The sequence below is a fragment of the Trichechus manatus genome, unplaced genomic scaffold (assembly GCF_000243295.1).
Source record: "Trichechus manatus latirostris isolate Lorelei unplaced genomic scaffold, TriManLat1.0 scaffold00040, whole genome shotgun sequence".
NCBI lineage: Eukaryota > Metazoa > Chordata > Mammalia > Sirenia > Trichechidae > Trichechus > Trichechus manatus.
In genome coordinates, this window is record NW_004443976.1 from 19,539,837 (window position 1) to 19,555,711 (window position 15,875).

Genomic DNA, 15,875 nt, shown 5'->3' on the forward strand with positions numbered 1-15,875 from the left:
CCTAGGGAAAGAATTTGAATAACATAGATAAGGGTTAACCTGACTATTTGTTGAAAAGACATTTTTGGTGTTAATGACCAGCTGATTTTCCCATTGGCCAAGTCAGTGCCAGTGATAAATTATGTAGTTGCATAAATCACGTAGTTGCGGGAGCCCTGGTGGCACAGTGGTTAACAGTTTTGCTGCTAACGAAAAGGTTGGCAGTTTGCATCCACCAGCCGCTCCTTGGAAACCCTATAGGGCAGTTCTACTCTGTCCTATAGGGTTGCTATGAGTTGGAATTGACTCAACGGCATCAGGTTTGGTTTTTTTGGTTTTGGTATTCTATTCCCCTGGGTTGGGAAAAAATGGATTCTCACTCTTCCAGCATTCTGCATAAGGTGGCCTGTGTAAGCATGCTGCCCTCCCTGCACATACTATATTGCCCCAGGACAGATGGGCTTGCCTAGAGGAGGCAGAGGAATAGAAAGTCAATAATTTAGCAGGGTTAAAATACAGATGGAGAATAGAACTGATAGTCAAAACAGAATCACTGGTTTCAGAAGATATTTGGTTTGATTTGTCATTTATAAGGTTCTCAATACAATAACTTAGCAAGAACTATTGTTAAAATGGAATAATTTGTAAAAATCTTATACAGTTTTTGGCAAATAAGAGCCAATACCAAAGTGGAAGGAAAACTCCATTAAATATAAACTTGATCATATAATTGTTGAATAGAGAGGTCTATCTCACAGGAATAATAAATGATAAATCAGAAGAAGAAATAATCAGTTCAAATTCTCTTCTACCCCCAAAATAATCATGCTATGTGATAACCAAAACAATCACCCCCCCCCAAAAAAAAAAAAAATGAGTGTTTACCTTCCTGGGCCTTTTCATATCCATCAGGATTCATGGATGGCATAAGGTGAATTCTAGTGCTGCGAACCAAGTCTGTTACTTCAGGGTCTGTTCCAAAGTTCTTACAAAGGTATTCAATGAGGTTTAATAACAGTTCTCTTCCAACCACTTCATTTCCATGCATATTTCCAATGTACTTAAATTCTGGTTCACCTGAAAACAAAATAATTACATGGAAGACTTCTTTTCAGTTATCATGTACTCTACACTTTTTTCACCCATGTATATAAAGATTCTGAACTAAAAATTTAATGAAACATGTATTTTGGAGAAGGAAGTAGGAAAAAACTTCACAAACATAAAGCAGCTTCCTTATTGCTATATATGTCTGAGAAGTAGGCTCAAAGCACATAAATATATATACACCATATAATATGACAATAAAAAATATTAGCAGAAGAAAATCTAATCTATGCAATATGTTAAATATCATGCCTAGTAGGGATTATCAAATGGATTTTCTTTTCTTTGTTCCAGGTGACCTTTCTGGATGAAACACAGCAACACAGTACATAGCTTTGAGAGGCACTAGTGAAATTATCTGTAAGACCACAGCAATTACCTGGCTCATGGACACCTGGATTATCAGATATCTCCATCACATAAAGTTCTCTTGACTCTACTGATTTTCCCAATGAGTAAAGCCGAGTGATGTTAGGATATTCATTGGCAAACCTTCTCAAGAAGATTTCCATATCAGGGAAATGATGGTGGTGAAAGTCCTTTGGCTGACTTGGCTGGTGTGAGGATGGTGTTCCACGAGGAATATTAGGTGTAGCGATCGTGCTAGCCGTTGCTACAGCCTCAGTTGTGTCAGGGATTACTGAAGTCACAGTCGGCCGAAGGGAAAAATTCACCTCTGTAGCTGGTCCTTCTTTCACAGTTACATTATTAAAAGTCAGTGGCATATACCTGAGGAAATATTCGAAAAGCCAGATGCCTTGGAGTTAAATTAAGACACACGATGCTTTAACATTATAAAAAGCACAGTAGTCTTTTCATATTCTTGTACTTAGTGGTCTATCAAAACTCAAACTGAATGTAGATGTATAAACTTAAAGAGTTTTAGGACACTATCTCAAAAAATTCCAGATTAAGACTTTGAAGAACTATTTCTCTTATTATCTTCTCAGGTACCACCCACTAGAATGCTTACAAAAACATTACATTTCTCAAAGGAAAAAGTGCACCGAAAGATGAAGCTTGTCACTCCATTGTAACCATCACTACAGTACTCAAAGAAGGAATAAATTATCATACTGACATTCCAAATACTGTCCCAAACAGAAAAGTCCAGAATTAAGTTAAAGGTTATCAATTAAATCCTTATCAAAGTGAGCTTCCAGAAAGGTTTCCAGGGGAGATGGGAAATCACTCCTTTCATATACTGAAAACCTGATGATAAGATAGCACTTCCAAATGTCTTTTACAGAGCCCTGGGTTTCTTCTACACAGGCATTCAATTAGCCTTGAAGCAATGCTTTACACAGCTATATTTTCAAGCTTTAAAAACTGTCCTTCTAAGGAGAATCGGGAATAGGGGGATTTGTAATGTGTGGCTAATTGCCTCCATGAACAACTGATTGCTTTGCCATGAGACCAGGAGAACTGGATGGTGCCTTGTTACCATTACTGAACATTTTGATCAAAGGTTCTATAAAAGAATCCTGTCAAAAGAGGGAAAATGCAGAACAGAATTTCAAGTTCTCATGGACTCCAGACTTTCTGGAGCCATGGGGGCTGGATGAATCCCTGAAACTACTGCCCTAAGATAATCTATAAAATTTAAACCAAAAGTATCCCCTGAGATATTCTTAAAACCAAACAATAGTTTAGCTTAACTAGTAAAAAAAATCTGCCTTCAGCATTATGCTCTTTTAAGAACTATCTATATGGGATCAAAGTGACAACAGTAACTCCAACGATTAGAAAGGAACCTTAGGGGGGCAGTGAGTTTATGTTAATGGGGGAGGAACAACTCAGAAAAGGAGGGTGAGAATGGTTGCACATTGAATGAATAAAGAATGTAATCAATGTCACTGAATTGTACACATAGAAACGGTTGAACTGATGTAGGTTTTGCTGTGTATATTCTCAACAACAACAAAATAAATTTAAAAAAACAAAAACTGTCTTTCCTCCCAATGTTACAATTATGTTTCACATCCAGTTGTACTGTTAGACTATGTGACAAAAGACTCCAGGGTAGTATTTTCTCATTATAAAAGGCGGGGAGAAAAAAAAGCCAGACACAGCAAATAACATTTCTTGGACTATGGTATTTTTATGTAAATAATGTGTGTCTACTATGCTTGTTTGCCAACTGCACCCTCCCCCTACGAGGTATTTTCGTAAGTGTGCTATGTTAACTTTCTTACAGCAACATGTGAAAAAAAAACTGGCATAGTGGTGCTTATGAAAATACCTCATGGGGGGAGGGCGTGATGGCAAACAAATATGGAAGGCAGATGTTATCTGTGTAAAAATACACTATATTTCTGTCTTGGACATAAAAAAGAAGCTTGACATTTTAAAAGCCCAGTTTAAGTTCTTACCCAGTTAAAACTGCTGTAATGTTATACATCCCAGGAACAAGTAATCTGTGGAAGTCTCCAAATCTGCCTGTTGTGATATTATGATTAATACCAGCCACTGAGATGGTTGCATTCTCTAAGCCAGATCCTGTTACTGAGTCTTTAACAAATCCTTTAACTCCAATGTGGACCTAAGAAATAAGAAAGAAAGAATCAAAGTAGACTGCTCAGAGACAATTTGGAAGGCAAGAGCGTGTAACCTCTCTGCACTGATGCTAGAACTTCTAAGAAATAAAATTACTACTCTATCTCTTTAAAAATTTTCCAATCCTTCCTATTTAAAACAAAATGTAAACAAAAATATTAAACCCTTACCAACGTAAGTCATATATGTCCGAAATCTACACTAGTAGGCTGTGTGCTTTTGAAATTCCCTCTCTTCAAAGCCAGACTGCTGATTTTCTCAGCATGATACAAGTAATAATTTCTGGTCTATCCAACAGTTGTATTAGCCTATCTGGTATTTAAACCTGAATGCCCATGGTTCATACAGTAGTAAAGATCCTCCAGCCACATATGATCAAATGACCTTGTAAGACCTGGGGAGTACAAATTCGGTTGATTGTTTAAGTTTATAAAAGTGTTCTAAGATAAGCAAAAGGAGTCCTTTAGAGCAAGAAAGCTAAGGGGTAGGGGCAGGCAACACTGAAGGAGAGGTAGAGATAGAATTTATTCTGATATAATAATCTCTAGAGATAATCTACAAGCATAAATAATAAAAACAGATCAATAAAATAAAGCGTATCTAGTATAGATTGTCATTCATATGCAACCAAATTCCTCCTTATTTAATCTATTATTTCCATACCCCAACCTTCCAGTCAAGTACTTTTACCTTTTCAATCAATGTGATCAAAGACTCGCGATTGTTCTCCCACTCTTGTCGAAGCTGCGAAGCAGGTGGGTACTTGCAACAAGACAGTTCTAATGTGATCTCAAAGCAGTTGGCCCATACGTAATTGTAATCCTGCATACCACCTGTAACAAGAAGGAAAATATAAGTTTACTCTCAGAAGGAAAAGAATCCTACTCTCTAAAAGACTGAAGAAATTAAATCAGTCATCTCTGCATATATAAATTTTCTTTTCATTAAATTATTTGAATTTGAAGAAAGCACTTGAATTACAGAGGAGACTAAAAAGGAAAGTTAAAGGAATAATCATTGGTGATAGGAATGAACAGGATGAAGAGCATGAATACAACTGTTAATAACAATAGCAATAATGATAACAGCTTTACATTTGAGTGTTTACTATATGCCAGACCTATTTTAAGAGGTTTAGGTGTGATAACATATAATCTTTACAGCAATCATATGAGGTAGGTATTACTATTTCACTCATTTTACAGATGTGAGAAGTGAGGCAAAGAAAGGTTAAGATTTATGATAGAATGAGAATGAAGAATACACAGGATGTAAAAGCTGTGAAGTATATTTGTGCCAAAGCATTATTAAGACCTACTGTTCTAACTGTCCTCCCTTTTACCGAGAAGGTGGCAAGGGAAAAAAAAAGAAAAGCTATATCTAGGGTGGCACAGCTACACGAACCAGGGAAAAAGAAAGACATAACAAAACCTTTCAAAATGTGTTTAATGGAAGAGAGAAGTAGGAAGGGGAATAAGTATTTATAGTCAACCATCTTCACCACTTCCATACCTATACAAACTCACATACCCATTCCATAGAAAGCTGATTGCTTTCTCATTCCTGTCACTTGATTTGCTTTTCACATCTTGTTGTTAGTGGATAAGGACTAGGAAGTGGAGAGGGGAGGGGACGTAATTTCTCTATGATCTCACCTTGCAAACATTTATGAATAATACCGGACGGTTTCCAAAGCCCAGTTTCTTGTGTGTCATTTCCTTCCATTACCCTTGAAAGATGCCTCACAAGTCTACCTTTGATTCAGTCACTGTACACTATCCATCAGAATCCTGGTATATGCCTGTGCCAGGCAAGGATGGCTTCTCTTTCCCCAAACTTCTCCTCCAAAGAGTTTCCCCCCCAGCCGAAAGGGCAAAGTATAAATCTGGGTTTTGGGGGTCATCCTTCCCCAGCTCCCAGTGCATCTCAAAGGATGTTCTACAGAATCCTTCAGATCAGAAGGGAGGAGAATAATTTCTTCAACTGACATAGCAGCAACAGGTACACTTGAGTCATAGACTCATCTGCCACTTACTGGCTGAGAACCTTTTGGCATTAATGTGGGTCTTCATCTGCAAAGTGAGCATTACATGATCACAAAGGACCTTTCCAACTTTCAGATTCTATGATGTTATTGCAAAGTGAGCATTACATGATCACAAAGGACCTTTCCAACTTTCAGATTCTATGATGTTATAAAATACACACTGATTTGCTTTTTAAGAAATCGGGAGAGAATACTTGAAGAAAGACAATTTTGAAACCTGTTTCTAGAAAAAAGTCAATGTTAAGGTCTACAGCACGGCTTATTGGGAGCTCATGAAAGAACGGGCTCAGAAAACAGTGAAGCAAAGCAAGCTTTATAGCAAAACTAAAAAACCTTCGAAAGAAGAAAACAGCAGCAATGTTACTGGAGCATAAACTCTTTATCTCATTTCTGTTGAGGTGTCATTGTGTGCTTTGAGACACAATAGTTACGAAATACATCCACTTTACCTAACACAATATGTTCCATTTCATAGGCATATAGAAATAAATATTGTTGAGACACAAGATCTACATTAAGGGTAGAACACCAAAAACAAGGAAACAAGCAATTGAACAAAGAACACTTAAAAAAATCCACGGCTCTGTGTACTCCATGCATCTCCAACCAAGCCATTTTGAAAAAGAAGTACAAGGAAACTGAACATAATCCCAGATTTACCCCACAGGATCACACGGACGCTGGCAACATGCAGTCGGGTCTCAGGATACATAAAGGAGATTACCAAATTATACTTAATTCAAGCACAAATAAGGCCAAGTTTTTGTTTATAATTAGAGGAGACAACTATACCCATAAATAACTAATTAAAACATGATAATAGAGATACTAAGCACCTCTGCCATTAGTTCCTATTTTGGGGTTGGGTATAGATCTGGAAAGGATTCTTGGGGGAGGTAGTTTTTTAGTTAGGTCTCAAAGAAAGATGGGTAAAGCTGTATTACCCAGAAAAAGGGATGTAGGGACTCAGCAGCACTCTAGTCAGAGGAAATCATTTATGTAAAGATGCAGGGTAAGAGCCTTGTGTAAGTGCTGACCAACAGCCATGAGACTGATGAGACCACGCACGGTACTAGGTCATGTGCACAGGGTTGCAGGGATACAGTGAAAATTTAGGCTAGAAAAATAAACCAAAATCAAAACTCATTGCCGACAAGTCGATTCTGAATCAGCGACCCTATAGGACAGAGCAGAACTGTCCCAAAGGATTTCCAAGGAGCAGCTTTTGGTTACAGCCCATCTCTTAACCACCGTGCCACCAGGGCTAGAAGCTGGGGATGAAGGCCTCCTTGGCTCTCCAGGGCATAAAGTAATGACTGTATTTTGTTCATTTGTTTATTTGCTTGTTTGTTTTAACAGAAAAGTGACACAATGGGTGGAAGGTAGAATGGTCTGGAAAGGAGAGAGACTGGAAGCAAAAAGCCCAACTAAGAAGTTTTTATAACAGTCCAAGTGAAAGGTAAACCAAAAATACCAAACCTGTTGCCAACAAGTCTATTCCGACTCATAGTGACCTGATAGGACAGAGAACTGCCCCATAGGGTTTCCAAGGAGCAGCTGGCGGATTCGAACTGCTGACCTTTTGGTTAGCAGCCGAGCTCTTAACCAATGAACCATCAGGACTCAGCAGTTAGGTCTAAAATGAGACGGCAGCAACTGCTGTGAAAAAGAAGGGAAAGATGCAAGATAAAATAAAGACTAATAGCATCTGATAAATGGTGAAAGACAAGAGGGAGAAAGGAATCAAAGAAGACCTTCAGCCTGATCAGTTTGGCTAATGATGATGCCGTTAACTGAGAGAAGCAGCAAGGTTTAGAAGAGTAACTGAGCAGAGAGGGGAATGATGATTTCTGTTTGAGGCATGTCGAGTTTGAGGTATTTGCAGAACATTTAGATAGAGATACTCAACAAGGAATTTAGAAATGTAAGTTTGAAGCTTTTGGAAAAGGGCAGTCATTCTCAAGAAATGATAATTTAAGACAAAGAAGTTCAATTTTCATCCAGCAAATATTTATTGAGCACCTACTATATGCCAGGTAGTGTTCTAGGTGCTTGGGGATACAGTCATGAACTGTATCTAGAAAGTAGATAAGGTCCCTGTTCTCACAGAACTTAACTTCTTAAATGGGGGAGGCAGACAGTAAACAAAAATAAACAAACAAAATATCAGATAGTGAGAAGTGCTATGCAGAAAATTTAAATACAGTGATGTGACAGCTAGTGACTGGTGGCTACTAGAGATTAGGTGGGTAGGAAAAACTTTTATGAGGAGGTACTATTACCCAAGATCTGAATAACAAGAAGGAGTCAGCCTGGTAAAAGTCCCTGAGGGAAGGAAGAACAGTCCAGATAGAGGGAAAAATTTGGTGAGTTTGAGGTGAGAAAGACGACTAAAGTGGCTGCACAATAATGGACAAGGGAAGAGTTGATCATGCAGGGTTTTGGCCACTAAAGTAAAGGCATTTGGAATTTTATTCTAAGTGCAGTAGGGACCATTGGAGGATTCTGAACAGAGGAATGATATAATCTGAACTGGCTTTTTAAAAGATCATTCTGACTGCTGGGTGGAAATGATTGTAGAGTGGCAACAGTGGAAGCAGGGAGAAGTTAGTTGTGGCTTGGACTGAGTTGGTGGGAGTGGAGATGAAGAGGACAGATTTGGGTATAGAAAGGATTTGTTTGTAAGGAATAAAGGATAATTTCTAGATTTCTTTTAAAATTTTTTATTGCACTTTAGATGAAGGTTTACAGAACAAATAGCTTCTCATTAAACAGTCAGTACACATATTGTTTTATGACATTGGTTAAGAACCCCACAACGTGTCAACACTCTCCCTTCTCGACCTTGAGGACTTTTTTTTGGTGAAAATATACATAGCCAAAGTTACACCATTTTGAAAGTTTCTACGTGTACAATTCAGTGACATTGATTATATTCTTCCAGCTGTGCTGCTATTCTCACCATCCTTTTCCAAATTATTCCATCACCATTATCTTCAGCTCACTGCCCCCTAGGCTTCCCATCAAACCCTTTGAGTTGCTGTTGTCAACATGATCTCACATAGATAGTTCTTTTTTCTTTTTTTTGTACCTTAGATAAAGGTTTGCAGAACAAATACTTTCTCATTAAACAGTTAGTACTCATATTGCCCTATGACAATGGTTAACAACCCCATGGCATGTCAACATTGTCCCTTCTCAACCTTGGGTTCCCTATCACCAGCTTTCCTTTCCCCTACTGCCTTCTAGTCCTTGTCCCTGGACTGCTGTGCCTCATTAGTCCTGTTTTGTTTTACGAGGCTGTCCAATCTCCAGCTGAACAGTGAACTTTGGGAGGGGCTTCATCACTGAACTAGAAGGGTGTCCAGGGGCCATACTCTCGAGGTTTCTCCAGTCTGTCAGGCCAGTAAATCTGGTCTCTTTTGTGTGAGTTAGAATTCTGTTCTACATCCTTTTCCAGCTCTGTCCAGGACCCTCTATCGTGATCCTGGTCAGAGCAGTCAGTGGTGGTAGCCGGGCACCATCTAGCTGTACTGGACTCAGTCTGATGGAGGCCATGGTAGCTGTGGTCCATTAGTCCTTTGGATTAATCTTTCCTTGTATCTTGTTCTCTTCATACTCCCTTGCTCCCGAAGAGGTGAGACTAGTGGAGTATCTTAGATGGCCTTTAGGAGCCCAGATGCTGCTCACCAAGGTAGAATGTAGAACATTGTCTTCATAAACTGTGTTATGCCAATTGAGCTAGATGTTCCCTGAGACCATGGTCCCAACAGCTCTCTGCCCAGCACTGCAGTCCCTCAGGGAGTTTGGAAGTATCTATGGAGCTTCCATGACCTTTCCTTGTACAAGCTGTGCTGGCTTCCCCAGTAATGTGTACTGTCTTACCCTTCACCAAAGTTACCACTTATCTATTTAGTTCCCCCATCCATCCCATCCCCTGTAACCAACAAAGATTGTTTCTTTTTGTGTGTAAACTTTTACATGAGTTATATGGTAGAGGTATCACACAATATTTGTCCTTTTGTGATTGACTTATTTCACTCAGCATAATGTCCTCCAGTTTCATCCATGTTATGAGACGCTTCACAGATTCATCACTGTTCTTTATCGTTGCATAATACTCCATTGTGTTTATGTACCATAGTTTGTTTATCCATTCATCTGTCGATGGGCATCTAGGTTGTTTCCATTTTTTTGCTATCATGGACAGTGCTTCAATGAACATGGGTGTGCATATGTCTATTAGTGTGACAGCTCTTATTTCTCTAGGATATATTCCTAGGAGTGAGAATGCATTTTGTAGTGTTTTTATTTTTCTGGTGCTGACATTTTCTTTGTTCCTCTCACTCTCCTGTGCTGAGTTCCTTTTGTTTGTGGATTTTTTTTCTTTTGTTTTTACGGAAACTTTATGTTTTTCTTCTTTATTTTGATGAGTATGTTTGTAAACTTTCTTTATGGGTACCTTGAAATTTACCCTTACCTTCCTGGATTTGTACCAGTCTATTATTACTTGGTATTGCTTGACTTCTTCTCCACTAGAAGGTTCTATGCCTACACTGTTTATTCCTTCTTTTATTGTTCTGATGCTGTTGTCATTTACAGATTAACCTCTCTGGTTCCCTTTTGTAATTCTTTTGGCTTTGCAAAGTCCTTAAGAGTTCTTTTCCTAGGTTGGTATCTGGCTAGTACAATCCTGTGTCCTAGATTCAGCCTGTGGTCTGATATTGCTTGTTCTCAGATCAAAAGACTTCCTTTAATAAGTCTTGTGAGTTCGGTTTGGTTTTTACATAGTCCCTTAATTTCTGTTTATCTGAAAATGACCTTATTTCACCATCATATCTGAATGAGAGTTTTGCAGGATATATTATTCTTGGCTGACTATTTTTTTCTTTCAAGGCTTTATATATGTCATCCCATTGCCTTCTTGCCTGCAGTTTCTGTGGAATAATCCGAGCTTAGTCTTATTGTTTCTCCTCTGTATGTGACTTTATGTTTTTCTCGAGCTGCTCTCAGGATTCTTTGTTTGTCTTTGGTTTTGGCGAGTGTGATTATGATATGCCTTGGTGATTTTCTCTTGGGGTCTATCCTATATGGGGTTTGTTGAGCTTCTTGGATGGTCAGCTTTTCATCTTTCATGATATTGGGGAAGTTTTCCGTCAGCAATTCTTTAACGATCCTCTCTGTGTTTTCTGTTTTCTCCCCCTGTTCTGGAACTCTGATCACTCGCAGATTTTTGCTTTTGATTGTATCCCACATAATTTTCAGGGTTTCTTCATTTTTCTTCATTCTTTTTTCTGATTTTTCCTCAAACAGAGTTGCATCTAAGTGTTTGTCTTCAATTTTGCTGATCCTATCTTCCATCGTTTCAAACCTGCTCCTCAGCCCTTCTATGACACTGTCCATTTCTGAAATCTTGTTTTATCTTTTGGATTTCTAATTGTTGTTTTTGTATGATTTCTAGTTGTGAATTTATTTTAGCATTTTGTTTCCTGTATTATTTTCTTGAATTCTTCTATTTTTTTGTCTGTATTTTCCATGAATTTGTTTGCCTCTTCCATGAATTTGTCTATTTTTTTCTTCATTTTTGTCTGCCTGTTGCTTCAACTCTTGGATAATTTTGAATATTAGAGATTTGAATGCCCTATCAGTTAGGTCTAGTGCCTTTTCTTCTACTGGATGGTCATCTGGTGTTTTAGTTTGGACGCCTACTGGAACCATCCTGTTCTGTTTTTGTAAATGTTTTGATACAGTCTGCTGTCTTCTGGGCATTCAGTGGTTATTTTCCTTGTTTATTGATTGCAGATTTGTTTGTTTTGTTCTGCTTTTTTGTTTTATTTGGTTATGTCTGAGCAGGCAGGCTGTGCGTTCTCTGTTGTTTGCTTGTCTGTGGGCACGATACTTTGCACCTCCTTCTCCAATGGGCAGTGTCAGTCATTCAGGTATGGCACAGCAGGGCAGGTCCAGTGAAGGGGAGTTGCTGAGATAGGTTTTTTGAGGCATGTACCAGGGCTGACAGTGCGGACTGGGAATCAGTGCAGGGCAGGTTCCAGTAGGCCGTGCCTCTGTTGCTTGGGCATGTGATGTTCAGCACATGGTGCAGTTAGGCAGGAAGGAGGGAGTAGATTGTGATGTGTGGAGCTAAGATGGGTATGGGAAAGATGAGAGAGAGGAGAGAGGAACAGGAGCCAAAGACATACACACAAACAAAAAAGAGTGCTAAGAGAGCTTGCTATTGGAGTGGAGAGATGAGACTCTGAGAAATGGGGAAAAACAAAAATGAAAGAAAAAGGGTAGAAGAAAAAAATGAATAAATCGAGAAACTGGAAATAAAGAACAACAAAAAGGGAATAAGAGAGAGGAGAACACTAAATAATGAAAAAAAAACAAAAACAGGGAAAAAGAAATGCCCCCAGGGATGTCCCTGTGTGTCTGCGCAGAGTAAGGGACTAGCTTCCAAGCCATGCGGTACTGCCTGGCTAGAAGGGGCTCCCAAACCGAGATTAAAAAACAGAAAACAAACAAGCAAATTAAAACAGAACCAATCAGAGCAAACAAACATAAAGCCCCAGGGGTCCCACCAGCGTGGTGGCACGGGCCAGGAAGCAGTTTTACAGTCGAGCAGTGTTTTGCATCCTTTCAGGAAGAAGCAAAGATGGCACACGGAGCCATGTATTTGAGAGAAAGGAGGAGGAAGTGGTGAGAGGTAAGGAAGAAATCTAAAGAAGCGGAAAAAAGCAACACCAGCAGCCAACAAATGGTACTCAGGGACCTGGCCAGTGCGGGCGGGTGGAATCCAAGCAGCACTGGGGAGAAGCTTGTGCTTCCCGGCCAATAGACTGTGGCTGCAGGAAGCAAAGGAGGCTAAATGGGGGTGAAGAAGGGTGGGTGGTGGGAAAGTCTATATCGTGGGTTACTGGTTGTTCTATCTCCTGCTGGAAGCTCCGTGAAGCTGCTTTCTCGTACCTCCCGTTTGCTGATCTCCAACAGGAGTCCAAGATGGCAGATCCATGCTGTAGTAGCTGATAGGGGACCTCTGCGTGTATCTCTCCTCGCGCTCTGTTTTCGGTCAGTTTCTTATTCCATTTGGTGCTTGGCTGAGTTCTTTATCTCTTCATTTGATGGTTAGAGTTTCAAGATTGATGTGTGACTCTGTTTGACTCAGTTTTTCTGATCTTTGCTGCAGAGGGACAGTGTGGTGCTTCTGACTATAGCGCCATGTTGCCCGGAAGTGCCTAACTTCTAGATTTTTGGCTTGAGGAGCTAGGGAGATAGTAGTTGGCACTACTTTTCTTTTGTTTTTACGGAAACTTTATGTTTTTCTTCTTTATTTTGATGAGTATGTTTGTAAACTTTCTTTATGGGTACCTTGAAATTTACCCTTACCTTCCTGGATTTTTTTTTTTTTTCCTATGAAGGAGAACAAAGGAAATATATGTGGTGTGCCTCAGGCTCTGTCTTTGGTCTTCTCTAACTACACTTACTCCATTGTGTCTCATGCAGTCCCAGATTTTAAATATTATCTACATTTTGACACTCAAATTTCTATCTCCACCTAGTCCTCTCCCCGAGATTCCAGATTTGTACATCCAACTGCCTATTCGACATCTTTACTTATGTATTACAAACTTAATACACAAAACTGAACTCCTCATCTTACCCACAAACCTGCTCCACCTGGAGCCTCTCCTACCTCAGGTAATGGCATTACCATGTTAGTTGTTCAGGCCAAAAACCATGGAGTCACATTCCATATCCAAAGTGTCAGGAAATCATAGTAGCTCTATTCAGAATCCAAAGATCTCTCACTACCTCCACTGCTACCACCCTGGATTTCTTCACTTGGATTTCTGCAATCACTCTTAACATGTCTTCCTGCTTCTGCTCTTGCCTTTCTATATTCCAGAGTATATTCCTTCTATATTACCATAGTAATTCTTTTAAAATGTGAATCAGATGTTATTCCTCTGCTCAAAACACTACAATGATTCCCTATTTCACTCAGACTAAAAGCTAAAGTCTTTACAGTGGCCTAAGACCCTATGATTTGTAGTTTCCTTCTTTAACTTCCTCTCATACCCTTGCCCTCAATGGCTCCGCACTAGTCACACTGGCCTCCTTGCTGTTCACTGGACACCTAGGTAACTACTTGACTTTGGGTCTTTGCTCCAGCTGTTCTCTTGACTTGGAATGATTTTCCCCCAGATATCCCTACCTAACTCCCTCAACTCCAGATCTTTGCTCCAATTTCACCTTAACGAGGCTCACTCTGACCTCTCCATTTACCTCTAGCACTCCCAATTACTCTTACCCTTTTCTATTTTTTTATAGTGCTTAACAACTTACCAACTATGCTTATTATTTACTGCCTGTTTCTCCCTGCTAGATTGTAAGCAACATGAGGGCAGAGAGCCTTGTTAAGTTCACTGATGGACAGTACCTGACACATAGTAGCTCAATAAATACACCTATTCCTCACTTACCGACTATCTTGTTATCCAACATTTCGCATTTCTGATAATAGCAAAAAGTCTACTATCCGACTATTCTGCGTACTAACGACGTACGTCTGGCAGTAATGAATGCCGAGGTGCTAGGTGAGAGTAACGCTGGCTGTGATGGTTAAGGTTATGTGTCATCTTGGCTGGGCTATGATTCTCAGTGGTTTGGAAGTTCTATAATGATGTAATTCGGCAGTTCTGTAGTGATGTAATTTGGAGGTTATGTAATGATGTAATTTGGTAGTTGTGTAATGATGTAGTCATCCTCCATTTTTTGAACTGATGTGGTCATCCTCCATTTTCGTATAACATCAATTTTTGCCTAATGACCTGGTCTTTGGAACTTAACCATGTTGATAAATGAGGAGTGGGTGTATTTGTTGTATGAAGGAAAGTAGGTTGGAGCAGTGAGAAATTAAGACTTCTGTTCTGAACACATCATTTGAGATGCCTATTGAACATTCATGTGGTGACATCAAGTAGACCTGGTCTTCAGAATATATGCAGATTTATAACCACCACAAGCCCAGTAACTTGATCTTAACCTTTTCTCTTAGGAGGCAAGGTATCCATCTTCTGGCTTTTTCTTATCTTCCAGCATCTTGGCACTCACTTTGGATCTGGAAGCACACTGGTGAGATGCTGATTTTCATACTCCTACCAAGTCGTATTCATCACTCTTAGTCATTGCTAAACTATGATCATCTTTGGTAACTCTCACTTGTACACACAAATGTGGCAACATATATACTATACATTGTACATGATAATTATTATGCTTTTCTAATTTTTACTACTATATTGGTCATAGTACAATTGTCATTGTGTTTAAAACTATAATTCTACTAGGATTATAGGGATTTATAAATAAGAGACATACTTTCATCAAGAGTTTAGAGACACATAAAAATAACAATTTCAGAGCAACGTAAGTGTGAACTAATCTAAGTATTTTTGCATATATATATATAGCTGTGTTAGATGGAAAACATAACCAACTCACACTTTAATTATGCCAGAAGGCAGTGGAGTAGACTACTTATAATAACACTATAATCATAAGGCTTAAATCCTTAGCATTCTCCTACCTGTCCCTTAATTGTCTTATTTCAGTAGCGATTTAAAAAATACTAGCTAAGAGGCAACAAGAAGACCAGTTTTACAGTAACATTTTAGAGTGTTGTCTAATCAGCTTTTCAGACCATAATGTTAATAAGACTATAACTTGCCAGCTCCAACCAATGACACATACAAATATACTCGGGTGGAGGGTGGAGATGAAGGTAGAAGTTTTTTTAAAGATAGAAACTAGTTCCAAGAGAAGAAACTACATGTAGTGATCTCTAATCCTACAGATCATACACTAAATAGGTTTAAAAAAAAAAATTTAACTCTAGGAATATTCCAAAAATAAAGGTCAGATTCATGTTTCATCAATAAACACTTCTCCATAATGGAGACAGTCTTTTTTTGTAGATGCTATAGACCTGAGGACCTACTACAATGAATAGTGTACCTAACCGTAACACATCCTTATATAATTAACATTAGCTTCACAGTGTGGAATCTAGTGGAAATACAGAATACTAATTAAATTATGATATGTCTTCCCCAAATTTTCCTTTGATAACACCCTATTTAAGTTAAACATAAATAAGCAAACTTTAAAACTGGGGCTGCTTCACATG

General features: G+C 38.9%; 1 protein-coding gene across 1 annotated transcript in view; it reads right to left on the reverse strand.

Annotated features, from left to right (window-relative positions):
* CPD (carboxypeptidase D) overlaps positions 1 to 15,875 on the reverse strand; it is a 69,147-nt gene that overhangs the window by 28,638 nt on the left and 24,634 nt on the right. Inside the window, exons 3-6 of the mRNA XM_004376175.2 lie at positions 4,333 to 4,475; positions 3,459 to 3,628; positions 1,466 to 1,815; positions 865 to 1,056 (exon numbers count right to left, since the gene is read on the reverse strand). Of these exons, the coding sequence (XP_004376232.1) occupies positions 865 to 1,056; positions 1,466 to 1,815; positions 3,459 to 3,628; positions 4,333 to 4,475 (855 nt within the window). The remainder of the gene's footprint in view (positions 1 to 864; positions 1,057 to 1,465; positions 1,816 to 3,458; positions 3,629 to 4,332; positions 4,476 to 15,875) is intronic.